Source organism: Nomia melanderi, chromosome 5, assembly GCF_051020985.1.
Source record: "Nomia melanderi isolate GNS246 chromosome 5, iyNomMela1, whole genome shotgun sequence".
NCBI classification, from domain to species: Eukaryota; Metazoa; Arthropoda; class Insecta; order Hymenoptera; family Halictidae; genus Nomia; species Nomia melanderi.
Window position 1 is genome coordinate 6,483,132 of NC_135003.1, and position 27,704 is coordinate 6,510,835.

At 34.9% G+C, this 27,704-nt stretch overlaps 2 protein-coding genes across 2 annotated transcripts; one reads left to right on the top strand and one right to left on the bottom strand.

Annotated features, from left to right (window-relative positions):
• The first annotated feature begins 1,124 nt into the window (after positions 1-1,124).
• On the top strand, positions 1,125-10,058 carry LOC116430969 (uncharacterized). The gene is made up of 2 exons (XM_031985777.2): positions 1,125-1,495; positions 5,425-10,058. The coding sequence occupies exon 2, from the start codon at positions 5,427-5,429 to the stop codon at positions 9,288-9,290; it is 3,864 nt and encodes a 1,287-aa protein (XP_031841637.2). The 5' UTR covers positions 1,125-1,495; positions 5,425-5,426; the 3' UTR covers positions 9,291-10,058.
• Dap160 (dynamin associated protein 160) lies at positions 9,228-26,758 on the bottom strand. Its single transcript, XM_076368068.1, has 36 exons — positions 26,408-26,758; positions 26,228-26,283; positions 25,854-26,007; positions 25,442-25,590; positions 25,127-25,354; positions 24,701-24,796; positions 23,897-23,992; positions 23,271-23,441; positions 23,121-23,144; positions 22,555-22,716; positions 22,102-22,471; positions 21,802-22,015; positions 21,582-21,733; positions 21,402-21,524; positions 21,196-21,334; positions 20,804-21,118; positions 20,331-20,699; positions 20,104-20,261; positions 19,830-20,031; positions 19,409-19,696; positions 19,157-19,279; positions 18,878-18,973; positions 18,469-18,606; positions 18,271-18,397; positions 18,022-18,186; positions 13,590-13,714; positions 13,407-13,513; positions 13,259-13,331; positions 12,988-13,194; positions 12,675-12,914; positions 12,460-12,606; positions 12,145-12,388; positions 11,864-11,938; positions 10,915-11,088; positions 10,670-10,840; positions 9,228-9,310 (listed from the first exon to the last, which is right to left on the bottom strand). The coding sequence occupies exons 2-36, from the start codon at positions 26,247-26,249 to the stop codon at positions 9,249-9,251; spliced, it is 5,706 nt and encodes a 1,901-aa protein (XP_076224183.1). The 5' UTR covers positions 26,250-26,283; positions 26,408-26,758; the 3' UTR covers positions 9,228-9,248.
• Between the last annotated feature and the right edge of the window lie 946 nt (positions 26,759-27,704).

Consider the following 27,704-nt stretch of genomic DNA (forward strand, 5'->3'; position numbering starts at 1 on the left):
TTAACGAGTGTAGTTTTGAAAAGGGGGATTCAAATTAGTGATTAAATTATTTTAGACTGATCTTAGAGCGTCTATTGTGGTTAACGGAGGGTAAGGTCGAGGAAACTGGCACGTTGGCCGGCCCTGAGCGACTCCCCGCAATGTGGGTCGTCGTCTAACTGTTCCACGTACCGTTCCGTCGACTCGGTGCCGTCCATTAGTCAGATACAACTCCTTCTCTTTCTCACCTCCGTCGTCGGTAGCCGAGAAACGACGGAGCATCTCGCCTCACCTCTTCCTTCCTCATTCTATCGGCAGCCGCTACATACAGAGGAATCTTTCTCTAATCGATACATCATGGAAACCTTAGAAAGTTTGTCCCTGTTCCTTTTTCGCGTTTAATGGGCGGAAGTTAGAATCCCGATGCAGATAAACATAATATTATAAATACCTCTGAATAAATAATAACAAAAATATTTTTAACTTTTAAACTGATAAATAGGAAACATTTTATTTACCGAAACTTCGTCAAGAAATCGTTAAAGAAAAATGCAAAGGCAAATTAAAGAGGTACAAGAACAACAAGTGACTTTACAATGAGATTGATGTAATAGCAACACACACGACTTCATTTTCAGGCTGTACAAAAGGAGGCATTGAAGTCTCCGAAATCTCGCAAATAATTGTAAACATTCTGCTTGTTATTGGAGCAAATTGCAAGTACATTATGGCCGCATACATTTTTATGCACAATTCAATAAGGAGAATTCATTTCCTTTATTAAAGATTCAATTGAGTTAAAAGTAAAATCAAAATGTTTAAAGTAATGCCAGAGACACAGAAAATAATAATAAGTTTAACGTTATACTTTAAAAAACGTAGAGCAAACTTGAATTTTCTTTAATTCAGTTTAAATGGACAATAAACGTTTTGTAGATCTTTTATTTTCATAGTGAACGAAACGTGCAATAAGAAAATTGATGAAACTTTTTGTCTTACTCACGGCCAAGTGTGTAACGCTGCTTATGCAAAAGGTATCGAAAGTTTTTCCAATGGGCTGCCCATTTCACGAAATTAGATCCTATTAAAATTCAACAGCGTACTTTCATTCTGTGCAGAGTGACGTCGTCGATGGGAGAATCTTCCTGAAACATCTTTTTCTTTCGTCGGAATTTCCTCTTGCTCTTGTATCATTTGGCTCGCGGGCCTCTTCCACCTCTTCGCCCTCTCGCCGTCACCTCGTCGCCTTCCTGCTACCACCTGGTTGTCGAAGCACCTCAGTCGACGTGTGACCTTCTATCAGGGCTACGGGGCACCGTGGACACGTCACGCGTTCAATTGTCTTTCTCGTGGCCGCGGTTCGATTATCTGTCTTCGCGAGGAAAAGAACCGAGGGTGTGCGAAAGAGAGTTCGCATGGGGCTGTGAGTGATCAGGATTCCTCGTCGCAGCTAGCGTCGTTCCCTCAGCGACTGGAGAACAGAGTTTGTTGACTTTGAATTCGTCGTTTGGTCAAGGTAATTTGTTCTTTGTTAGTTGAGAAATAAATTGATGTTCAGGATTATTGGAAATTAGAATGCACTGCATTAGTTTTCATTCTGTTGCAAATCCCTAATATGCTAACGAAACTTTTCATATTCTTACTTAATCTACAGGTAGTTGAAAATGAATGTAATTCCATTTGGAATGACACATGATTTTACCATTTTTAGTAGTATTTTTATTAAACTATTAAATTTGTTGGTACGCATCAGCTGATTAGTTACATAAACGAAGATTTAAGCATAAATTAGAAAAAATTGTATTTAGAAAGGTCGTGAAAAAATGCATTGCACCATAAAGTACCATTATATGGCTTTGAAAAATATCTCTCACCAAGTATTTTTTTCCATTCTTTCCTTTATGATGTATAGTGAAAAAATCATGCTTTGAGTTAAAGTCGCATCAGTACTGTTACTGAAATGATTCTATTTAATTCCATTAATTAAGATTAATTTTAATCAATGTAGCACAGTTTTGTAGCTCAAAATAGTGTACTCCCAAAATCAGGCGGAACGATTCGAATATTGTTACCCATGAGTACTGCCGATAAGGATATCGCGGCTTCCCGTCAACGTTCAATTAGAATATTCTGCAATCGTTGTACCGTTATAATTAGGCCGAGTTTGCGCCGCATTAAAAGTCTCAAACTGTTCAGTGAAATAGCATAAAAACATGGGCGATAAGCGCCATCCCGGCCGTGTTAAAAATTGAATCTGGAACCGGTTGCTTGTTCCGATTTGCATCGGTCGCCGGGCATCCCTTAATTGAGAAAAGAAAGCAAACGCCAGCCGTTAGAGTAAAAGAAGAGAACGAGGATTCGACCACACTCTCTTCCCGATAGAAGTAACGTTCTGATTTCATTTCTTTATTTTGAAACAGAAAAGAAAGGTGCTGTTAATTGCTGGCTACTCGTCTCCTTCTTCCTACACAGAAATAGATATTGGGTTGACGCAAAAATTTTGACGTTTTTTTTGCACGTGGTTAACAAAAGAATCTTTTTCTTTGAAACAAATAACATCTGTTTTTAAACTATTATAACGCGTATAAAGGACACTTCTTTTTTCGTTTTAATTAGTTTTGGTTTAGCTAGCGAACAGTTGAGAACTTTTCTTTTTATTTCTTATAAACAGACGTCAAAACTTTTGTATCGAACCAATACTTACTAGCGTCAAAGACAAGACGGGGGGCAAGAATAAATTGTATAAAATGTAGTTCTGTCGTATTAATAAAATTCAAATATTTCGGGGAATGAGGTCGAGAGAATTTCTGAGCGGTCGAGGATTCTTTCCGTGGTGTTGGTCACGGAAAAGCGGATGATTCATGACCCTGTACCCGAAACAGCTCTCGAGGATGAAACCCCGAAACCGAGAGGTAGAAGTAGGTCATCGGCGAACATCATACACGAAACAGAAATGTTTCGTGTGCCAGTCACCGAGCTAGGAATCACCGTGCCGGTCACGGTCACGAACATCCTAGCCACGAATATTATGGTCACGGACAGCGAAAGACCTTGGACGATTTCATGGTCCTCGAGAGTTGCGTTGGATTGTATCATGAGGCCGTAGCGTTTCTTCCGGAATATCTTTTTATGATGTTATAATGTTTGTGTTGTATATACGTACTGTTCGACAACTTTTCCTTTTATGAATTGTATTCATTATAATATTATTAGACGTATTATGGATTAATTATGAAACGTACAACGTATTAAGAAATTTCTAATATCAAGTGAAAATTTAGTGTCACTGTAATTAAAATTATCACTTTTGAATCGTAGAATCGCTGAGAGAATCTTCTTTGTAGCTAGCTGGATTATTTACATTCACTTTGAAAGTATTTATCTCAATAAGTGTAAGAATTCCCACGTAGCAGAAGATAAAAAGCTGTAGAAGAATATAAAATATTCAACATAAATCCAAAGCCAAAGCGAGTGAATTTTATTTTTAATAAAAGAATGCTACGGATTTATGATACAACCCAATACGTTCAAGTTGATGGATGTGCCCGAGTTTTCTCTTCTTGTCAACCCACGTAAACAAAATCTGTTTGATTTTGCTTGATAAGATACTTCTGCAATTAGTCCTATTCTATGGCAGTAGAACTACCAAGCACTTAAACTAACTTTCAAAGAAGCATCTATACCTTTTTAATAAGTACAAAGAAAGAAATCAGGTATGGGTCATTGCGACCCATCTGATAGTTCTAGTGTTAATTCATTTTTAACTCCACCATCAATGATATTTGTTTCTTTTATCAATATATTTAGAGAAATTCCCATTATCCCAGGATTTAAGTTCAAGGTCAAACAAAACAAGTACCAATGAAGACCAACTAAACCAAAGGACATTTAAGCACAACAGATAACAGTACACGACCATCGCGTGTCTTTCAATCTCAAATCCTGAAAGAGTACCCGTTTATAAACATTTGCCAGGCATCATCATGAAAACGTCTTTCGGCGAAACTCTTTTCAATGACAAAGCGGAATTTCCTCTCGATCATGTGTCGCGTCTTGTCTTCACCGTGACAACGAAAGCTCCCTCGAAAGTGCGAGTAACGAAATGCTAATGCCAAATACAGCAATCTCGATTGCGGCGGAGCCTCGACAAAGGCTCCTGGAATGCCATGTGAGAGAGCCAGAAACGAGAGGAAGCCGATCGGCGAACGTGAGGAAGAAGGAGAGAACGAAAGAGACCCGTTACGCGTTGGAACCCGATTCCGCTTGATGAAAGATGTAGCAGCTTGTCCTTGTTTATCATTCCATTGTAGCAATGCGATGCGATGGCTCTCCACAATTAGGAGAGCCCGTTAATTACGGACAGTGGCTCGAACGCCTTAAAGACCCCGCAATTACATCGCGGACAATGAACGGTAATTGCCGGGAACTGAGGGTTTCGGTTTTACACGCGATCGACGAACTTGATTCCCGTACTTGCTAATTGGATCGTTTACATCTCGAAGTATTTATGAGGTGTTAGAGAATGATTCGAAATTTGTAGAGTAGAAAGCTCATCGTTTTAAGCCTTGCCACTAAGAAAACTGGGATGCCAGCTAGAACGGCCCATTCTGGACTTTTTGCTTTATATTATATTTTTCTTATGAGGTATTGTATATTACTTAGGTTGTTTGGCATTTTGAATGTTAATAAATTGATACAATGATCCAGAGATAATAATAAGTAAATAAATAAAAATGTCTTCTAAAAGTTCAAGATGTAATTATTATACAAATTAGTAGTTAAGTTTAGAAAGTTTCTGGAGAAAAATAGTAAAATTTTGAGTTTGATTTTCACTTTGAATTAATTTGGAATGGCTTGATGCAAAAGCCGCTGACGCGTTTACAGTAACTTTATTTATGGCACGACAAGACAAATCCGGTGGGCGTACTATAAAACGTGCACGTATCCCGCATACACGTCCGTGACCATGTCCAGATATATTCAATGTAGGACGCAAGGGAGGATCGTACTCCTTTCCGGCCCCTTTTACTTGCCCGCCTGATAAACTCGTAGCCCAGAAAAACGAGGCACGTGAACACTCAGCATAAAGCTGTATATGAATGTATGTAATATGAACTGATCTAAATAATTATACAGTTTTATTGATATTATATTTTAAAATACTGTATGGTACGGACTGAGACTACAATAAAATGACCTACAAATGACCTTGGTTGCAAAGGTTTACGTTTATATAGAAAACGATTGAATGCTACAATGTTCTTGTGATTTAAAATTATCTGTAGTTAGATATATAAATACTTTTTTCTTTAAATTATTAATTACGTCATCAATAGTAATGTAAATCTAGTATGCATATAAAATACTTCATCATGTGCATAAATAACTGTATTGTATGTTTCATGAGTGATATATTTTTTTTTTATTTATGCAATGCTTTTTTAGATATGGAGAGAACAATGCAGTTCAATTTTTTGGCACTGGTGCTCGCTATAATCTACGTGGCAAGTGCATCCTCGGAGTACCTGATGGGTGGCCACATAGATAATAATCCATCGAAGTCTCTGCTGGAAGAGATTGAATCTTCTCCGGCTTTGGCGAGAACGTCGCAGCTGGATGACCTTGACCTGGATCTTGACGCTGAGGAGAGCACTGTTGCCTTGTCGACAACGAATGAAGAAGACGCTCTGCGTTATCACCTTCCGTACCCTTTCGCCTTCAACGGTGGTAGACCGTTTTCGCTGGAAAAGGATCCAATTACCGGGAAGATCGACTTTGAAAAAGCGCCGCCTGTAAAAGCTTTAAATTATACTACTCGTTACCAGGACCATGTAAAAGACGACGAACGGAATAACAAAGATTTCTCAAAGGAGCCTGCTACTTATTTGAACAAGAAGCTTGAGAACAAGGAGACAGTGGATGTCAGTCCTAATGAGATCAATCCGTATTCGCCAAATTTTCATGATTTTCTCAATCTTCCCATTCACTATTCGTCTGAAGTATATGGTAAAGACAAGTATCCATTGATATCCAGTTCATATGCAAACACTAAGGTCCAAAGCGGTTCGAACAGCTATAGTACCTACAATCATAAACCTTATCATGGAGAAACTGTTCTCTATTATCCAACTAGAAAACCGTATGTACCGAAGACTACAACAACAACAATGGCACCTAGCACAACAGTGTTATCTACTATTCCTAGTACTACCACTACTACAACCGCCAGGCCTACACCTACAACTACTACTACTACCACCACTACTACAACAACCCTTCCACCTCCACGTACCACTGCTGCCACATCCACAAAGGCACCTGTTGTAACTACTTGGAAGCCTCCAATTACTACTCCTAAGCGATTTATGGATCATTTAGATGACTACGAAGACATTCTACCAATAGAGAAGTTGCAAGCTTCTGTATATAATAACAATCAGCAGGGACAAAATAATATAGTTCATAATGAAGATCCGCAGAAACCAATTATGCATCACGATGAATACATTGATGCTTACGAGGATTATGAAATCGGCGAAGAGGATATGAAGGATTATGCCCCGGTGAAGGAATCGACTAATGAAATCGTTAAAACTAGCACATTACCTATTACACCTCCTCCTGTTAGTAATGTAATGACGACTGCTGGGACACCAGAGGCTACAACAGTTACTACAACAACTACCACTGCACCATCATCATCGATAGCATCTTCTGTTTTTACAGCTTCTTCGCTAATCCCTCAAGAAAGTACATACCAAAGTAATTCTTTAGCATTTCAACCGCGACCACAACGTCCAGTGACTTCAATGCCTTTGGACAAGGATCCTAGACTCCCAATAACTTTTGAAAATGATCATAGAAGACAAGGTGTGGCCGATAATGTAATTATGAACCAAGGTTACAGACCAAGTACAATCATTAATCAAAGACCAAATGGTTTGGGTGGAATTTTAGTAGAGAGTACCAGTAACATTGTCATACCACCGGATCAGGACACGGTGTCTTTTGTTCTTGGTAATAGACAGAATGTAGAAGGTGGATACTATTCATTGGGCACAGCAATTGGAGAGAATCTTTATGGTGGTTCGACTGGAATCGATTCTTCTTTTAGACCTCAGTATGGCACACCAATCGATAAGAGTAACTATGATGGACAAGGTCATCAGGGAACAATTGGATTATCTTCGGTATCTATTTTAGATAATAATCCTATTTATGCTGCTCAAACGTGGAGACAACCAAATCCTTCTGTTACCCAAAAAACTAACAATGAAATAGAGCCATCTAAAACTCAAGGTACGCTTGTTAAAGGTACAGTGCTTTTAGAACAGGCGGATGATAAAAAAGATGATAAAGACGTTAATTACGTAGTTTTTCCTAAAGACGAACCCAAACAGCCTGTTGAAGAGCACATCGTTGTTATAAACGAAGCTGATGGGACTATACACGAGATTACACCTTCTTCTACCACAAACAAACCTGTTAGGGTGGATTTACCTATGCCCGATGAAGAACATTTGCCACAGCTTTCAGAGAACTTAACTCCACCGGCGGAAAGACCAAGACCTCCACCACAGTTTTATTACCATTATCATCATGGAGGTACCACGAGACCCGACCATCCAAGACCGCAGAGACTACCATTACCACCTCGTGGAAAACAGCCAATGCCTTCTCCTCCAGACCTGGGAATAAGAAGACGACCTTATCCTGACTCCAATTTGCCAAACATTCTGCCACAGTTCAGACCCAATGCAAAAACATCTCATGGACACCGCGGTTCAGAATCTATCGGCACTATTCCTGCTGGTCAAGTTTATCCCACAAGAGTAAGGCCACCTGTACAGGTTCATTCTCCTACAAGAAGACCTTTACCTCCACCACCATCTTATCTTCAGAGATTGAATCCTCCACCACCACCAATTCACGCACTTAGAGTTGCAGCAGGTGCAGCTTCCACAAAATCTGAGAGCGTTGTTTCTCCTAGGGATCCAGAGTCTACGGTCAAGAGATTTCGTCTCCCTTCGGTCCCAGCCACTTCTAGAGGAGAGGAAGAAGTCAAATCACTTCAGAGACTGTCCAGCCAAAAATTGCGCTTGGAAGAGGAGGAGAGATCAGATCGTTACTCAGAAGAACCCCCGCAAGTGCCACCCAGACCTCTTTTATATCCAAAACGTAGGACGGCGGAACCGTCACATGTAACCACCCTTCAAATGATTCAGCAACATGGAACATTCGAGGAAGACAACGCGGAGACAAACCTGCAATCTAACAGTCCAAGCGCAAACGATGAATCAGAAGAGATTGTGACCGATCAAGAGGCGAACAGAAGGAAGTTCGACACCCGGAAAACAATGCCCGACCCTCCAGTTTACGTAGTGTATCCTGTGAACACTGCAGTCAATATACATCCAGATGATTCTAGAGAAAAAGATGAAAGTGTGGTAGTAGGAACGCGTGGTCCTCACAGACCTCTGCCGCCAGAAACGCTTCTCCAGGATAATGAAGATCAAGATATAGTTGAAGAGCAAAGTCCTCCGATTCATAATTTGTTCAGTGGACGACCAGTGGTGTCTGATTTTCCTTATCCCTTAGAACGCCCTGACCCTTCTGTTCTTACGAATGGAATGATGGAGACGCCTATACTGGTGCCCAATGATCAGCGTCAAGAGGAAGAACCTGTGAAAGAGAACAGCGAAGAAAAGGATGACAAAGACTCTAGCGTAAATGTTATACCCTATTTACAAGACTTTGTTCCTTTCCCAGCAAGGAAGAATGATGTCATTTCAGCGACTCTTCATAGGCTGCCATCGTTGCCATCTTCTACGCCGATCGCTTATGTCTATACGCCAACAGCACACGCCTCTCATCGTCTTGATGTAGACGTACGAGATGAAGAAAGTTCTAAAACTGAAAGTAACGAACAGAAACCTGTTTTGTTGCCTTCGCAACAACCGTCCAGTTCATCCAGTTCAGCACCCTCTCCGCAAAATTTCATGGCACCATTCGTCGCTAGTGTCAGCGCTGAAGCACCCACTAAGAACGGCTGGAGTGTTGTTGTTGTGGAACCTACTCTAAATAGAAAATCTGATGAAGAGCATGATTCTTCAGAAGACACTTCTAACGCAGAAGAGACGCAGACAGAGAAAAATGAATTTGACGCTGAGAACTTCAAACCACAGTTGTTTGGTGGATTCAAACCAATTTATGAGTTTCCTACAGAAGACTTAGACAGGTCAGAACGAAGGGAGTCCACTGGTGCAGATTCAGAGGTAGGAGTACAGGAGTCTGCTGGTCCAATCGTTTGATGAAGGAATAGGTTTAATGGCTAGAAAATATGTTATTTAAATGAGAATGTCGTAGTTTCGAGAGTTTTGTTAATTGTCATGACGTTCTTTTTGGCATTACTAGTCTCTTTGGCTCAGAAAGTAAGGTTTTCATAAACTTTGTAAACAATTTCTGAAGGACAAGGGTTTGCATTAATATACATAATGTATGAAGGGTAATGCTAACTGGAACGTCGCAAAAAAGAAAGAAAAAAACTAAATATCTCGAAACTTTGAACGTTGGTGATTGGGAAGGTTTGTTGCTTCGTGGGGGGATCAAAGTTAACTATACAAATTTGAATATTCAAATAATTTTTTATGAATTGAACAGATCGTACTGGGTGGGTAGGATTAAATGCAACATAGTGCAAGTCATTCGCTTAGACTGAATATTAAATTGGTTAATAGAATTAAACATGTAATTTTATATAAGGCAGAATAATAATTATAAGTTATATGCAATGCTGTGTGAAATATTCATCAGCTACACTTGCACCACTTTGCATGTAATCGTTTTAAACATAATTACAAGAAATCATTATATTTATATTAATTTATCTATTTTTTTAATCATAGATTTTATAATAATTTATAAAATATCATCAGAATACACATCGTCATTTTTTGTACATGTCAATACGTATTTATACATTACGCATTTTCGCATAGTCACAGTTGTTGAATGAACGGTGTACATTAAACTATTTATTTTATCGCAAACTTGTTGTCGTAATTAAAACTGTCGTTAATAATTGCACTTATATCATAAGTATTCATGCAATAAATCATTCTTAAATTATTTACTTTGTGTTCATTTTATTTATACTAATGCCCTTTTAAATGCTCCACATTTTTTTAAATAATATTTAATACAAAAAATAAATGCTTTTTTATTATATACTATCATTGTTATAATAACAATATATCTATTTGTAAAATTACAAATATCGCGTTCTTATATAAATTTCTTACATAATACTGTAGTTTGACAAGAATTTAAATAACTACCTCTAAGGAAGACTAAACATGAACGATTCATTCTTGGTTTTCTTATGATATGTAAAGTATGAAAAATAAAAAAAATATTTATTTAATAAATTAATTCCCAGAATTGCATTGGATACCAGTCCCATATAACGAAGATCGTATCAGGTAATCCTTACTTAACAAGTTTTCTAACGTATAATAAATACTTTTATAAAAATGGATCTCTATCTAGTATCATCAATTACATAAACCTAGCATAAGTGTGTAATTATTCTTAAAGAAAACAATTCTTGCTATGTATGAAATCATACTATATGAATTATACAAACTATATCAAAACTATATGAATTATACAAACTATATTGTCTGTTTACCTGTGAACGAAATGTCCTTCTGCCGATTGCCAAATAATCGTAGATCCAGTTTCAACACAACGATACCTTTTTCAACTTCATGTAAGCGAATGCGTTTTTGGATTGGTCCACATGAATCCCTACTGTCCCTCATTATATCTGCAACCCTTATTTCTGCTCGACCCAAAAATTCTGTAAGAAGTAACAATTAATATGTTAAATGATTCTTAATTGTGTTTTCTGAATAATTATAAAATTATCTTTACCGTCAGGACTATAATAGCCTTTATCAAATACTGTGATACAGAGAGTGTCTTCAAGTACATCCTTCACTTGAAATTGCATTGAGGCATCCCATAAAGGACAATCTGTTCCTGACACAACACCTGTTCTCTCTTCTTGTGAACCCATACTTACTTTACAGAATGTATTGCACTTTCCTAAAAAAATTCTTTCATTAATTTTTTCTCCTTGAATTTATATGCAATATAAGTCACGTGATACATAATAGCCTGATTTTAATGTTATTTGAAGATCATATACCCAATAGCCTTTTACTTTATTCACACACCAAAAATATCCAGGCTCTTCGTTCTCGCGACTTATTTTTCATTAAATTGTATAATATAAAAGATATTATGTTAATAGAAATCATTTAATGTTAAGGAATGCATAATTACATGTGCAAAACACCATACGCATATTGTTAAGTTCAAAGTTAGTGTATCATAACAGTGTTACTGGAATTATTAATTATTAATTTAATATTATTAAATACTACCATTAACTACAATCTCAATACAAATTACAATGCATTATTGTTAACTTCAAATGTTGCAGAAATGGGGAAGCAAGCTATTTCAGCATCAGCTTGAATGTTAAATCGCAAACGGCATGCAAGCAGAATATTTTACCTTTCTTGGATATTATAATATCTTCAGCTTCCACAACTACTAACCAAAGTTTACCCTGAGGTGGTCTCCTGCGAACTATAATCATGCCAGATACTTGTTAGTAGGAAAATATATTATACAGTTAGAAAGTGATGATATGAATGTAGAAATTTTCGACGATATTCCTTTTGGTAAATAAGTCTGCTCTGCTTCGTTTTATAACATGCTAGTAGAAGAAAGAATTAAAGATACCAAACAACTATAGACAAGCGGGAAGCACATGCAGGTAGAAGAAACACCTCAAGCACATACGTTTGCTTACCAGGTGTTGCCTTTAAATTGAAACCTTGAAGTACTGTAACGAGAATTCTGCCACACGCTCCAAACTGTGCCAGTTCTGTTTACTCACACATAATACATGTTATTATATGCCAAATTAATTATAATTAAATGCTGATAAATAATGGAACATATAATTCTTAGTACACCTTACATTACAATTGAAAAAGTCGTCATTATAAAATAAGGACGTATGATACCAAGGAAACCACAATGTCACAAACGATAATATGTATAAATTAGAAAAAAAAGAATAAAACTCACTTGATCTCTGCCTTTGTAAACGAGTCTTCTCATTTTCCAAAAATTTCTTTCTTGCTTCTGTAATTCTTCTAGTCCATAAAGAACATTCACCTGACGACGGGGCTAATAATATTATTGGTTTCTTCTGGTCTCTTAACCTGAGTATTTTTGTTGAGTTTTCTGTACCCTCTCCCCAACTTAAACTATTAACACTTCCATTTGTATCTGAGTCTCCTAAGAACGACAATTCATTCAGAAATATTGGCTGTAAAATAAAAACACCTTAGTGAACATACTCATATTACTAAATTTATCACTAATGGTGGTATCAAATACCTTCCTATACATCTTAAACTTTTGGTGTTCATTTCTCTCAAATGAGAATTGTTGTCCACTGGGGAAAGATTTTTTTGGAAGTGTTGGTTGAGCAAATAACAAAAAATCATTTGTGAGAAATCCAACAAGTTCCTTCCCACTTTTTGCCTAATATAAATGTGCATGTTAAACAAATTTTGATGATTTAAAAAAATGTATCATCTGTTTTATAGTACCTTATGAAGGATGCCGAAGTGAAGAAGTTTTCGCGGACCTAAGGAATTAGTTAAAGAATTAAAAATAAGTTGCTCTTCCAGACCATCACAGGCCACATGCGTTTGTAACCATTCTAATCTATCGCTGTTCTCTTTTTCTCTAACTCCTTCGTTCACCTGAGTACAAAATTCTTCCGCTTTAGCTAATGCTTCTTGAAGGTATTGTCTGTCTGGATGTTCAACCGAAGTGTGTTCTAAAATCTAAAATGATTATGATAAACATGAGTAAAATAAAATATTAAATAAAAATTAATGTTACTAGAAGATAGATTACTTTGCCAATAATAAGAGGATACTTTGTTATCCTTTGCATAGGCTTTATTAAAAATGAACTTAAAGGCATTCCTTTTGTACGGGGGTCTTGTTGACAAGTATGTGCCACTTTAACAAATTCTGGCACTGTTTCGGTTAGTCGTTGAAGATATACAGCGGCAGATATTTGACAACTACAGAATCTGATATAAGCTGACATTCGGGGTATCTAGAATACATAATGAATGTTAACAAAAATACAGAACTGTAATATAAAAATAAATTATGTTTACATTTTCACACAAAATGTCTCCAATCATTCTTACAACTTCCCCTTCACTGTTATCTCTTCGTATTCTTAACGTTCTGAAAAAGTATTAAGTAAATAAATTTAATCAAAGTTATTATTATCATATTAATGATTTATTAAAAACTAACTACCTTAAAAAGTTTTCATTACAGGCAATAATATCTCTCCAATTAACAAATATTTTGTCCACCTCATCTACAGTCAAAACCAAGCTCTCAATAAGAGGTTTTTCAAATACCTATAAACAGATTTTATTCTTTACCTTCTTTGTTACGGATATACAGATATAATTATACAACACAACAATCAAGTACCTCATGAACAAGTCTCATATCTTCTATATATGCTTGTTCAGTTGTAATAAGTTCTTTGATATATTCTTGACGCTTTCTTTCTATGGAATCCAATCCAAATGTTAGGTCAGTTGTCATCTCATTTGCTACACATAAAATGTATGCAAAAATTGTTTATTGTACTTTTATTGCTCCTTATCTGTGCTTTACTATCTTTAAATAAAAAAGGGGAGTAATAAACAAATTACTTAGAACATGATAATTTTAAAAGATGAAGGTTTTCAGAATCGAACATAATAGAAGAAAAATGAAAATGTTAGTTCAAAATAATTTTGTTAACATTTAAATTAGTAGTTAGGTATCGCCAAATAATAGAGAGTCGCTATACACAACGATACTTTACAACGGACAGATACTTTATTTCAATCAGCAGTTTTGCGAACACGTTTTTATATGTATGGATATGTGTACATATGTATAAGAACGGCATGTATATGCATACGTGTAAAGATCCAGAGTATATTCACATAAAGTGTGAACGAAATCTGTTAATAAATACACAGCGATCTGAACTTGTTCACACCCGTACAGTGTCCTTCACTCATGAATAGATCACACACAATTGAGATTCGTAATGAGATTCGATATTACAACAAACAAACAATATGGATATTTTTGCAAATAGTAACAATCTTAAGGATTAGCATTACACAAGTATTTCATCTAAGTATATAACCAGTTGCATAACTTGCTTTACACAATTATCAACATGTTTAGATAAAGATTACAAGATTACGGGCGCATCTAGAATATTTAATATTAAGCACACAATGTTTTCTCATAGGACCAGGCATATTTATACACCTTTCTTGCAAAAACTCATATAGAACGTGTAAAAGGATCGACCAGTGTATAAATATGCTGGTCTACTGTGCGCTTGGTTCTTGCAGTTTTTCGAAACTAGATATTCCATCAAGTTCCTGATATATTTAATGGAATGAACTCTAACTGAACACAAAAATGTACACTAAGTCATTCATTCTACTAAATAGAGTAAAAGATTTCAATAAAAAATTTAACACTTAAAAAAGAACAGAGTATTGAAACAATTTATAGTCTTATCAATAAGACTCAGTGGATTTCAACAGAAACGATAAATTAGGTCAATGATAATCCTATAAAACAATAACATGATTATTTAACACAATGATGATTTAAGTATTCCAGTATCGGGATTCATTATATTATGTCCATAAACATAAAGAATAAAAGTAAAAAGAAGTCAGCTATTAAACATAACACGATAAGATACCCTACGTTTAGTTAATTATAAACTACCATATTCAGGAATAGATTGATGGAAAAGCTGGTTTACGATCATGTAACATTACTTAACAAATCATTCCCACCAGTGGTGATAATAACTATGTATATCTTTATGATTGTTATTACTGATATTTTAATGATGATTTAGGCTCTATAATAGAAGGCTGTGAAGAAGGAGCACATCATCTCTCATCGTATATTACTAGACGAATTAAAGAGAAACAAACAATAACTATGTATAGAATAAATAAATAGGAACAATAGATTTGGTTAAACGCATTTGATTTAAAAGAGAGCAATATTTTAATTTTCTTAGTTCATTCTATGGAGATTGTTATCTCTTTTTTTAACTGCTATGTTAATAATAAAACTTTGAATTTAAAAAGAAAACTATATAAACTCCATAACTGATTATTAATGTTTTGAGATTAAATAAGTAATATTTATACATTTATAACAGATTCTTCATTTACTCGCATGGTGAAATAAAATTTCGAGCAGAATATTTACCTAACGATTCAACAACTCCTTCTCCCTTTACATCGAAGGCAAGCAGAAAAATGATATTCGTATGTTCATACTTTAAACTGCTATGAATCTTTTTGCACTAGGCCTTGGCGCAGTAGAATAACTGTGCAAACCATCTGTATTGCGCACCAAATGATATGCTATGCTGCTTATATATAAAAAAATTAAACAAGGGCAGTATTTAAAATTTGTTAATGCTATATTTCCTTCAAGGGAATTGGTTACCAAAAGTTGAAATAACAATTAACAATTAGCGTATCTACTTTTCTAACTGGCCTAACACTTTAAGCCCGACATCAGCGTCATTTAGAAAGAATTTATTTTTACTGCACAATTTGCTTTTTTTGTACGTTTTTATTTACACACAAAGCTGTTCGAACGTTTTTTTATCTCTATAGAATAGTATGAATGTTTTACAGATAGATAGTTCAATACTTATTGTCATTGCTTCTAGTAGAAAGTACTAGCATTTCGCTACTGATCTATCATCAAATATAATTTTTTATCCAAGTCATTTTTTAAACGTTTCATTTTTTTTAAAGAAGAAAAACGGTATTATTTACTTGCAAAATGAAGTTTCGGGCTGAAAGTGCTAGTATGAATAAAAGCTGTAGTCAACATGTTCTAAAAATAGAATGTTTTAAACAAATTTACATTTGATCGAAATATTAAGCATTGGTGGTATTAGATATTATTCTAAGTAGACAAAGAAATCATATTTGCCTCAGCTTTGGACTTTTTGGATCAAAGTAGAGGGTTGAGGTAGAATTTGGTGCACACGTCAGGTGGTCGTAACGATATTTACGATAAAACTTCATTTTCTTTTTGTTTTAAATATTTAGCGCTCTTATGTACGCATACGTTTATAAATACTGCACAATAATATCCGCTTTGGAACCGTACATAGAGGTTCAATAGCTTTAAGTATAACGGTCGATGAGACACATGGTAACAATTCGAGTGATAATGAAAATAAAGGAACGAGTAGGAGACCCCGTATCAGAGGGAAAAGGCTTGCATGTAATTCAAAGTAATATAGAAATGAAGAACCAGCCCTGAGTCTTTCTCTCTTTTTTTCTTTCATTTCTATGCTCACTGTCTCCGGCGATGAGACTTGTCGGTTGCAACACGTTGTGTTGAGCGTAGAGTCTGCTATCATTCTTATTGCACTTCTGATGTTTTTATTTTAGCCTGCAATGTTGCGGTGCTGCTCTGCTATCCTTTATGCTGCATATTAAGCAGAGGCGAAAGATAACAATTAGTAAAGAGGATTCATCGATTCGAGAAATTCTGTCAAATGAAAGTTTGACTTGCTTGAAGTAGCTATTTCATTTTGTAATAACAGTAAATAGACTACTTTTTGGATACATTTTGAAAACAAATTAATCATAACACAATAAAGAAAAAAAATAATATTAAAATCATATTACACTAATTTTACTTACAGAAACTTGTTGAACAGGCTGTTCTTCACATTTACATTGCATAATATTTTCAATTACGTACATTTTCTATTAATATCACTACTGGATTCTAAATTATAAACTATCAATGCAAATGTAAATATTGAAAATGATAATGCTATATGATTCTGAATCAAAATATATAATATAATATAAGATAAATTTATATTTCTATTGAATGTGTGTAATGGATTTATCGAATGTTTTGTGATAGAATGAAACAGCTACCTCAAACGGACAGACGGACGGACAGGCAGGCATGCAGGCAAACAGGCAGGCTGTACGATAGAGAAAGTATTCTGCTCTAATAATTTATACTTCAAACTACCGATTATAAATAGACCAGAAATGAAATAACAATTACAGTACATTAAAGATGTACCACCTTTCCAAGCGAAAGTGCTAATTTTAATGCAGCCATATCAGAGCAGGAAGCACACACAACACCTGTTGTGACTAATTATCTTTAAAGAACGCATTGTGTTCATACTGTCACAGATTAAGATATAGTTCTTATAGACCGAAGATAGTAGCAGTCAACGTTTACATCTAGTATAAGAAGAACTGAAAGTTCAACAGATTGATGTGTTTGGTACCAATACTCCTAATTATGTCTGTAACCTATAAGTTCCTTAAATAAGAAAGCAACTATATGGACACAAATACCTTAAATGCAAATATGTTTACAATCATATTAAAATAAGATTATGGAAATAATATAAGCAACATAAAATATGCAAATACACGTTATTAAAGGTAAAATAATTTTGTCATATACATACTAACAAATCATTATTTATCTGGTCCTACTAAACGACCGTCTTGATGAATTACAGTTTACATAGTCAACACTTTGATATATACATTATCAATGCACATAAATGTTATTAATTATTAATAAAAGTTAAACCTGACGGTTGTCCGTCTATCCGTATATCACAGATCAAAATTGTACTACAATGATTAAGTTTCATAGTTTCATACAACTTTATAGCGCTCTTTTGCTACGTACAGTCGAGTGAAACATCATTTTATAATCATTAATGATGGACAATAACATAAGCATAATCGTTTAGAAACTAGTTTTCGTTAAATTCTGAATTTCAAGCAGACTATAAAAAAAGAAGAATACTTACACATTGATGATACATAATTACTGGGGAATACACCAGATACTCCATTTAATTCGCCTTTCCACCATGCTGTATCTTCTTTTGCGGTTACAACTATAACATCACCCTTTTCAAAGCTTAACTCATCTTCATTTTGAGCTTGGTATGGATATAATGCCATAACGCGCTCTATAAAAATAATATATTTTTGTATTTAATGTACCACAATAAATGAGCATAAGTGAACAAACATAGAATTTGATGATTACTTACCAACATTTGGATCTGTTGGGGAATCTTGATAACCATGGGAAACTGGTGTACTTCGATTGCTGCTACTAGTTAAAGGTTTAACATAAGATGCTGGAAACCATCCAATCTGTCTTTTCTTACCACGTGCCTATAAAAAGAGTAGTAAACTTAGTAAGTATTGGTATTTTGTCTGACATAAAGAATACAGTTAATATGAACCTGTAATTCGCCTTCCCACCATCCGCTATCTGTTTTTTTACGTATCATTATTAACTGTCCTTTCTGTAAATTTAATTGCTCAGAACTGGTAGCTTGGTATGGTGCAAGAACTTGTACAATCTCAGGTTTCCTACCCCGCTGTATAAAAAAAGAAGAAATAAACAGAATGAAACATTTAAAAACATTTTACTACCTTTTTCTTTACTATTTTATATGTATAATATTTATTAGAAATAAGGGAAGCTTTTTACAAAGCTGTGTTTCGTAGGAGATAGAATACCTTAACATACTGTAGTAACAGGATGCCAGCAATGAAGATAAAATGGAAAGCAATTAAGATTTATCGAAATATAACAAATACTGCACACTTTCATAATACACATACATAAGCCATTGTCATACTAATTACCTGCTGTGCTGCCATTGCACTAAAGTCTGGCAATTCTGCTCTATCTTCAGCAGCTGATCTTTCATCTTCGAGCTGCTCAGCAGTCTTTTCCTCTTGCTAAACATGGATATAGCAAATCTAGCTTACTGTATTTTTTGCAAGATAATATGTTTATGCATACATAGAATGTTAAATTAAGCATCTTATACCATGGCATGATATTTCACAGTGCAGGATAATAAATATACTTTTGATGTGAGACTGTACAAAGTGAAAATATGAAAACAAAATATTACAAACCAGCGTTGCTTGACTAACCAAAGCTGCTTGGCTAGTTGTCATTGTGTCTGTCGTCGGCTCAGTCGTCATAGTCGTTTCAACAGACGTAACTGCTTCAGTCACATTAGTAAGTACAGAGGTATCCTGGTTAATGTTACATACGCGTTAGATTAAAAAATCTCACTACTTGCTATTACTATGAAGGAAGTCGCAAAATTCAAATATAATAAAAAATTCGATGCATTAAAATAGCCAACTAAAAAATCATTGCACCTGTTCTGGGGCATCACACTTTTCTACATAATTAGCAGGGAAAATTCCATTTCTATCTCCTCCTATGCTACCAGTCCACCAATCTCCTTCTTTCTTAGTGACCAATATAACTTCTCCTTGATTGAATGTTAGATCTCCAGGTTCTGTGGAGGTATATGCATACAAAGCCATATAGTACTCATTAAGACCATCAACCACTGCTGCTTGATTGGAAGCAATTTCTTTGACGTATGACTTGGGGAACCAACCACTGGCTTCAGTACTAGATGTACCATACCACCAATCACCCTAATTAATTAAATAATAATGTGTGTAACTGAATGTCTTGATCGATTTCAAACTAATATTGATATGTCTATATGTGTAATTTCAAACATCATAACATTTGATTAAATGACATGTATGCACAAATTATGCTTACCTGCTGTTCGATAACTTTAATGATATCTCCTTTCTCAAAGGTAAGATGTTGATCAATGGTAGGTCGATATTGAAACAGAGTTGTTACTTGGACATCACAAGCTATACCTAGTCCAAGAGTAGGAGTAATAGGTTCAACAATAGGAGGTTCTCCACCTAATGAACCAGCATCGGATACATTCTCAGGAACTTCAGCTATTCCTCTGCAATTAATAATATAGTAAGCAATAATTCCAAATATTTTCAATGATTAATATACTTAGTATTTCACTAACTCTAAAGTCCTTTTCTCGACGCTGTCTTGCTGTATGAAAGCATTGTCATTTCCTGTTACAGCATCTACCTGTTCAACATAAGACTCAGGGAACCAACCAATGTGACCTCGAATTTCACCAGCTATCCATCCCGATTCGGCATTTTGAACAGGTGGTACCTATTTTATATACAAATTGTTTATTTTGTGTATCAATGTATAATGTTTACGTATCTTTACAACAATTACCAAAATAATATCACCAGGCTGAAATGATATCTCATCCTGATTTCTGGCTACAAATTCGTATAAAGCCCTATATTTCATAACTCCTGGAGTAGTTTCCTCTACCATGGTAGTTGTAGTGGTATCACTAACAGGCCAAGTATTATCATTAGCTGTTTCAGTAGTATCATTCCAAGCATTGTCATTCCATGCAGATGTATAATCGGTTCCACCACCGGTATCGCCACCAGCTCTAAGCTCTAAGACTTTTAATTTTTTATCTTCGAATGAAACATAAAGATTCTTACAATCGGTTGTTAAATCTTGAATCTGTGTCTTAATATCTTGAAGTTGACCATTGTTATTTTCGATGTCAGCCATTTTGGCTTCAATCTATCAACATAAATATGTGTTTGAAGAGTACTGTATTTTAAATACAAATTTACTACACATGTTTACATATACCTTCTTTTCGGTTTAAATTAAAGGAAGCGTACCTGTTGTTGCAAATCAGCTATCTTATCTTTCATTTGCTTAAGGGTGATCTGCTTATTGTCAAATGCCATTTTAATAGCCTCTTGTCCAGCAGATTCCATAGCTGCGTTCATTTTGTTCTTTGCTTCGATGCGAGCCTTTTCTTGACTCAAAGCTAATAATCTTTGGTTGTGTTCACGAAGTTTGTTCTTCAAGGCAGCCATCTCTTGTAATTGTGCATCACGAGTTGACCGCATCCCATCGATAGTTGTTTTTACACCGGAGACACCTACTCTAGTATCGCAAATTTTCTGCGACAACTCTTTTACTTTATCATTCTATACAAAATACATAATAAATTACGCAGTGTACGTTATATAAATAGAGATTGTTTAACTGATGACTGAATGCTTACAAGTGTTCCAAGTTCAATCGTTAACGTTTGATTCTTCGCTTTCAACTTAAGCAATACATCCTGCTCTTTTTGCCTCTGTGCTTGTAATTCTTGTGATTTTTGTTTTTCCCATTCTAACTGCCTTTGTCTCTCCATTTCTCTGTAAAATGAAATGAACTTGTATCAGTAAGGTCCAATAACAATTTTTAAATATAAGTTCAACTTACTTCCGTGCCGCTTCTCTTTGTTCTTGAGCTCGTTTACGTTGCTCTTCTTTCTCTTGTTCGATTTCTTTTTGCCTTTGCATTTGCTTTTCAATTTCTGCTTGCCTACGTCTTTCTTGTTCTAACCTATGTACATTTATACATTAATATAGGGAACATTAATTCAAAACAAGATTCACTAACCTAATTTTCTCTTGTTTTTCAGCTTCTTCTCTTTCTTTTCTTTCGCGCTCCTCTTGTTCCTTACGTTGAATTTCTAATAATGCTTTGCGCCTGCGCTCTAACTCCGCTTGACCTTTCTCAAAGTTTTCTTTACGTTTATCTTCAAAGGAAGTCTTAAAAAAATAAATCCAGAATATAAAAAAAGTTTTAAGATCTAAACTCATATGAAAATGGACCTCACCTGTGGCATTCCAGCTGATGGATCCACATTATCTGACCCACCCTGTGAAAGTGTTAAACTGCTTTGTCGTTGACGTCTGAACGCAGGTGGAATTAATTCTATTGGAAGTGCAGTAGGTATCTTCTCGCCAACTTTAGCGATATCACATAAATGCATTGCCAACACAAATTCGTCGCAGCCCAAACGACCATCGGAATCCATATCCGCGAGCGCCCTAATAAAATAATCATATTCTATAAAGACACTAAAAACTATCAATTCAATTGCTTTTATCGAACATGTATAACTATGTTACTGTACCATATTTCTGCGAGTGTCTTTTGAGGCAATTGTGATTGCACCATAATATTTCTAGCCTGAGGACCAGACAAGAAACCAGTTCGTGTTCTATCCCAAGTATTAAATAACTGAGTATATTTTAATTTTGTCTGATGTGGCACTGCCCATTCTACAGACTGTGGAGAACCCACTGAATGCTGACTATGCTGACTATGTTGTGAATCAACTGAACCCACTCTATCTATACTTGGTGGGCGTGCTGTTGTACTTAATGGTGTGCTTGTCGACACTGGTGTCTGAGCAATTACACCGTTTACTAATGCACCACTTGCTGTGGTTGATGATACTAGGGGTAAACCTACAACTGGAGGAGTTGACACTACACCAGTTCCTGAAACAACAGTGATATACAAGTTAATGTACATAAAATTATCAATATATCAGTTAATCGAATATATTTCAAAGTTTACATACCAGTGGGTATTGCTGCAACAGATGGTACAATGGTAGAACCACCAATTGGAGCAGTCATAGCAGTACACAGTGGTTGCATTGGTAATGCTTGTCCCATACCGAAAGCAGCAATTGGAGTTGGATTTGTATTTAAAGGAGCAATTGGTGCTATTGCAGACATACCTGTTTAAAATAAATTATATACTACATAATTTAATCTGAACGTTTATAATTACAATAAAATAGTTAGCTTTACTAAATTAGATGAGTCTGAAATTAGTGATTTAAAAAGTACCAATTTTATTTACATAAATGACTGAAGAACAATTCAATTAGATTACCAGTATAGTAGGATATCTTACAAAAACGGTATTACTGATAGCCCTACATTATAACATTATCTTATAAGTATTACAGGTATTAGAATTTGATACCAGAAAAAATAATTTTAAGGACTCGGTGTTATAAAATACTAAGGCGTCATTAAAAAGAAATATAAATATCATTATTTAACGATAAAAAAATATAAAGGGATCAATAATATTGTACTCTCTACAACACTCAATGTGTTATTGCATTAGAAATACCTGGTAAATCAAAATCAAGTAAATCTGTAAAGAAAGAATCAGATATATAAACAATATATATACTAGTACAGATCTGCTCAAGTTGTAAAAAATAATAAAGAGCAAACAAAACGAAGATTGAATTAAATGTTAAAAATAAATTAAGTTTACCCATGGCAGAAGTAGTCATTTGTTGTATTGGTTGAACTGGAGGAACCACTGGTGTAGCAGACACAGGTAATACTTTCACTGGTGACATTCCAGCTGCCACTGGACTATTGGGAAATGAAGGTGGTGCAGGTTTCGGTGGAGGACCAGCAGTAGCAGGTATAAAATTTGCCCCTGAAATTATACAACGTGTAGTATCCCTTAATTCAACATTACATTATTTTAACTGTTAAACATTCAATGCAATAAGATACAGTAAAAAAATACAGAATATTAGCAAATAAGATAATAGATTATAAAACGAAATACAACAAATTTGAGCTCAAATTATTACAAAGCCTTGCAATAAATACAAAATCGAAGCATAATAGTATATGTTCATACACATGTATACATATAATTCATGGAGATGATTTTCAACACAAAGTGTACGATGTTGTGATGTTTTGAACAAAGAATAAAGATGATATTGTGACATATGATGCAAAAAGGAATCATTTCTCTGCCTGAATGTATAGTTCTAGAAATATAAGGAACTAATACCTAAGTTCACATGCGGACTGATCTATTTTATTTTCAAAGAAACAATATCTATTTTTCACAAATTTCCTTTGTTTCTTAAGACATACCAATATTTGTGGGTGGTGCAGGTCTTTGAGGAGGACCACCACTAGGGGTAGTAGTAGTGGAAGTAGTAGTAGTAGTACTTGTAGAAGGCACGATTCCTTTTTTTTTTGCAGCACAAATATTATATTATTGTATAAATGTTGTATAAGTGTAAGTAACTTCAAAAAAAAAGCACAGTAGAGTAAAATGTATACACATATGCATGGTCAGTAAACAAAGCCACTGTGACAATTGTGATATAAAATTAAAATTTTAAAATTAAAACACATATACACATAAGCGTAATGCCTATATTGACAATAGATCAGTGTATAATAAATGCTATTTAAAAATAACTTCTTAGGTGAGTATGCAGACAGGAAGAATGAAAGTATAAGTTGAATGATATGTGTTCGTGTTCCTACATATATGTAGCAAACATGTAGTATATAATATTTAATAACACTGTAAAAGAAATATAATACTATATTCACATTAAAATATATATGTATCAATCAGTCACTTTTATTAATAATTCGAAATTCTTAAAATAATCATTGATTTATAGTTTTATTATACATTATATCAAATATAATATATGCTGAAAATAGTTAAAATATGGCGATTTATCTCTCATGCAAAACTGAATTTTTGCATTCAAAGTTTTAAAGCATATATTGCAATAGCATATTATTTCATACTATCGATTATGTCGCTCAATAAAATGAAAAAATTGTAATATTTCGATAAGCTTTAAAGAAAAAATCAAATAAGAGAAGATCCAGACATAATCATTCATATACAAACATCCAATTCTTATAACATACCCACAGAGGGTGGTGCAGGTCGAGCAGGTGGCTTTGACGCTGTGTGAGTTGTGGCATGTGTAGTGGCAGCCACATTCTGTCTATTTTGTCGTGATGCTGTGTAGTATGATGCATAAGTAAAATAATGCTAAATAATGCTGCTCATTAGTTAAGATGATTTTTATTTACAAAAACTATTAATGATAACAGTATCGGTAATGGCTAGAAGATTGCTTACTTTCGTTCTTGAATACAATATATCTAGTTGTTATGCAATATATAATAGTTATAAAATTAATCAAGTCACAATATTGTATCTGCTGTGACCTATAGTACTTTTTATTAGTGTAAAGGTTTATATGAATCCCATGACAGTTTATAGATTCATAATGTGCACACATGTTTGAGTATCCTCTAAAGATTAAAACAACACATTAATTTAATTACCTGGTAAAGTCATTGGTGAAGCTGGTCTAATTTGATGTCCAGGTAGTGGTCCGTTTGATGGTGGTGGGCCTATAAGAGGACGTGGAATTGATCCAGCCATGGGCATTCCATCAATTAAAGGTTGTACCGGGACTGGTGGGGGCCCAGTTAAATTCACTAAAGAAGCAACATTATTGTGTGGGGGTATATTGGCAGCTCCATTTGTTAAATTTGACACACTATTATCACCTAAACACACATACAAATACAGTAAAGTGCATAGTGCATAATATTTAGTTAAAAGATTTTTTATTAAGTTTTAGCATGTATACTTACTAACAGAATGCGTCTTTAAGCTCAGCACCAGAATTGGTGGCAATGCTTTGGGAATTTCAAAGCCTCGTAATTTTAAATTAATTAATTTACAAGCAATGCTAAACTCGTTTATATCCATTTTACCATCTGCATCTGTATCTGACAAAGCCCTGCATAGAAATTATCATATTACATAGTTAATATATATATTAAAATACACGAAATTTAATTGTGAATAGTAATGATAAAAAATTTTACTTGTGAATCTTTGTTTTTAAAATAATAATATATCAATAATTAAAAGATTAAATATGGTTATATGTCATCATCATAAACATGAATATAAAATTGTAAAATGCCACAATTAACTTCCAGATCACTTAATAAACAATGGTAAATGTCAAAGTACACTAACAAAAGATATATATAATACCATATCTGCCCGAGTATCTTAGGTGAAAGTTGAGACTTAAGCAAAAACTCTTTTGCTTGTTCTCCAGTGACAACACCATTAATCGGCTTCAAAGACTCAAAATGCTCTCTGTACTTTGCACGCTCCCTGGGTTGGATCACCCAGGGATCCATACCTGGAAAAACAGACATTTCTTTTTGTTTTCCATAACACTTGACGAATGAATTTTTCTGAATGAAACTGCTGTTAGTTGCAACACAGTTAGCCACACAACGAATGACACGTGACAAATAAAAAATCATGAACGATTTCTGTTGTTTTCTTATTAGTTGCTGTCAACATGACAGATCAACTAGAGGATGAATTACAAGTCGGGAACAAAGGAGATAATTTACCTGGTGTTTGTGGGGTGGCCATCTCTGTTCACCCGTAGGTGACCACCGAGTTGAATCTGCAAGGAAAGAGAAACGGTGACTTTCACGGAAGCATTATCTCCGGAAACTCGGTCGGGATATGTGACGATTTCAAGGTTAGGTCACGGTGATCGATCCTGGCAGGAGTGACTCGAGATATACCTCACGAGAGAAGAATTGTCGAAACGCTATCAATTCAGCGTGGATTCAATCACGAATAAATCCAATTAACCAAATAAGCGCGGGGTCATGAACTTGAAGATTGATCGGGACCCTAACGCACACGTATACGGGCAGCAATTTTTCTCACACCAATGTATACGAACATACGACAGTGAGCCGCTTCCCTCGCTCGCGGATCCCTCTTAGACTTTACTGAACGAAACTCATGATTTTGTATCGTGACGTTAGCGATCTTCTTCCCGACGCAACGAATTCTGAAATTTTAGAACTTCACCGACGATACGCGGGTCGGCCCACATTGACTGACGTACATACGTCACTTTCACGACCTCGGCTATTTCCGGAAGTCTTCGGTTAGAATCGATAGCTCGCCCGAAACCGTTTCGTTGATCTTCGGCAAAGATCGCCCTCTCCGCAACCCCTTCGTTCAAATTTTCAGCTCTTCATTTTACGCAACAATATTTAAACTGATAATCGAACAATTATCGTACTTGAACATTAAACGTGTACATTATGAGTACGAATTGATAAACAATTTCTTTTTATTATTTAGCTTGGTTCAAATGCGTCATCTTTAACGCACACAGAGAGTAAATTAAAAGGAAGACTTTACAGCGAAAGAGAATAAACTATTATTTGAATACACTTATAAATTATTTAATAGAAGTCCCAATATGATGTAATATTGGAAATAAAAATTATAGAATATATTTTTATTGTTGAATATATATAGTAATGCAGGGAACTAGAAAATTATTGTTAATAACATCTGTTCAAATGATAAGTATCCAAAATATTGTTTAGTTGGTATATGTATATAAACAGAGCGACAATTTATAGATTAATGGAAATAAAATAGAATGTATTTGAATGTTAACGGACTTATTTGAATTTGAAAGAGCGAAAATGCGACTTACTGAAACAGAATCGATTAATCGATATCAGCGAGGTATAGAATCACTTATCGAATGGCTCGGATGAAGATGCCACGTGCAGCACTAGAAATGTACCACTTTTGTGTGATAATGAGAGTACTTTTATTGATTCTAATTCGAGTTCGGGTTAGGTACCCGGCTACTCGAATATTCGGATGCTGTCCCATAGCTAACCCGAATAGACCGCGTAAAATCGAAATGTGTAAACGTTGTTGCCCATTCAATAATATTTATTACAAGGTGATACTTACCACTCAATGTTTAATAACTTTTTCTGCCATATACTGATAACAGTAACTCAACGTTTTCAATGTTTCCAAGAATTTTGTTTAAATAATGTT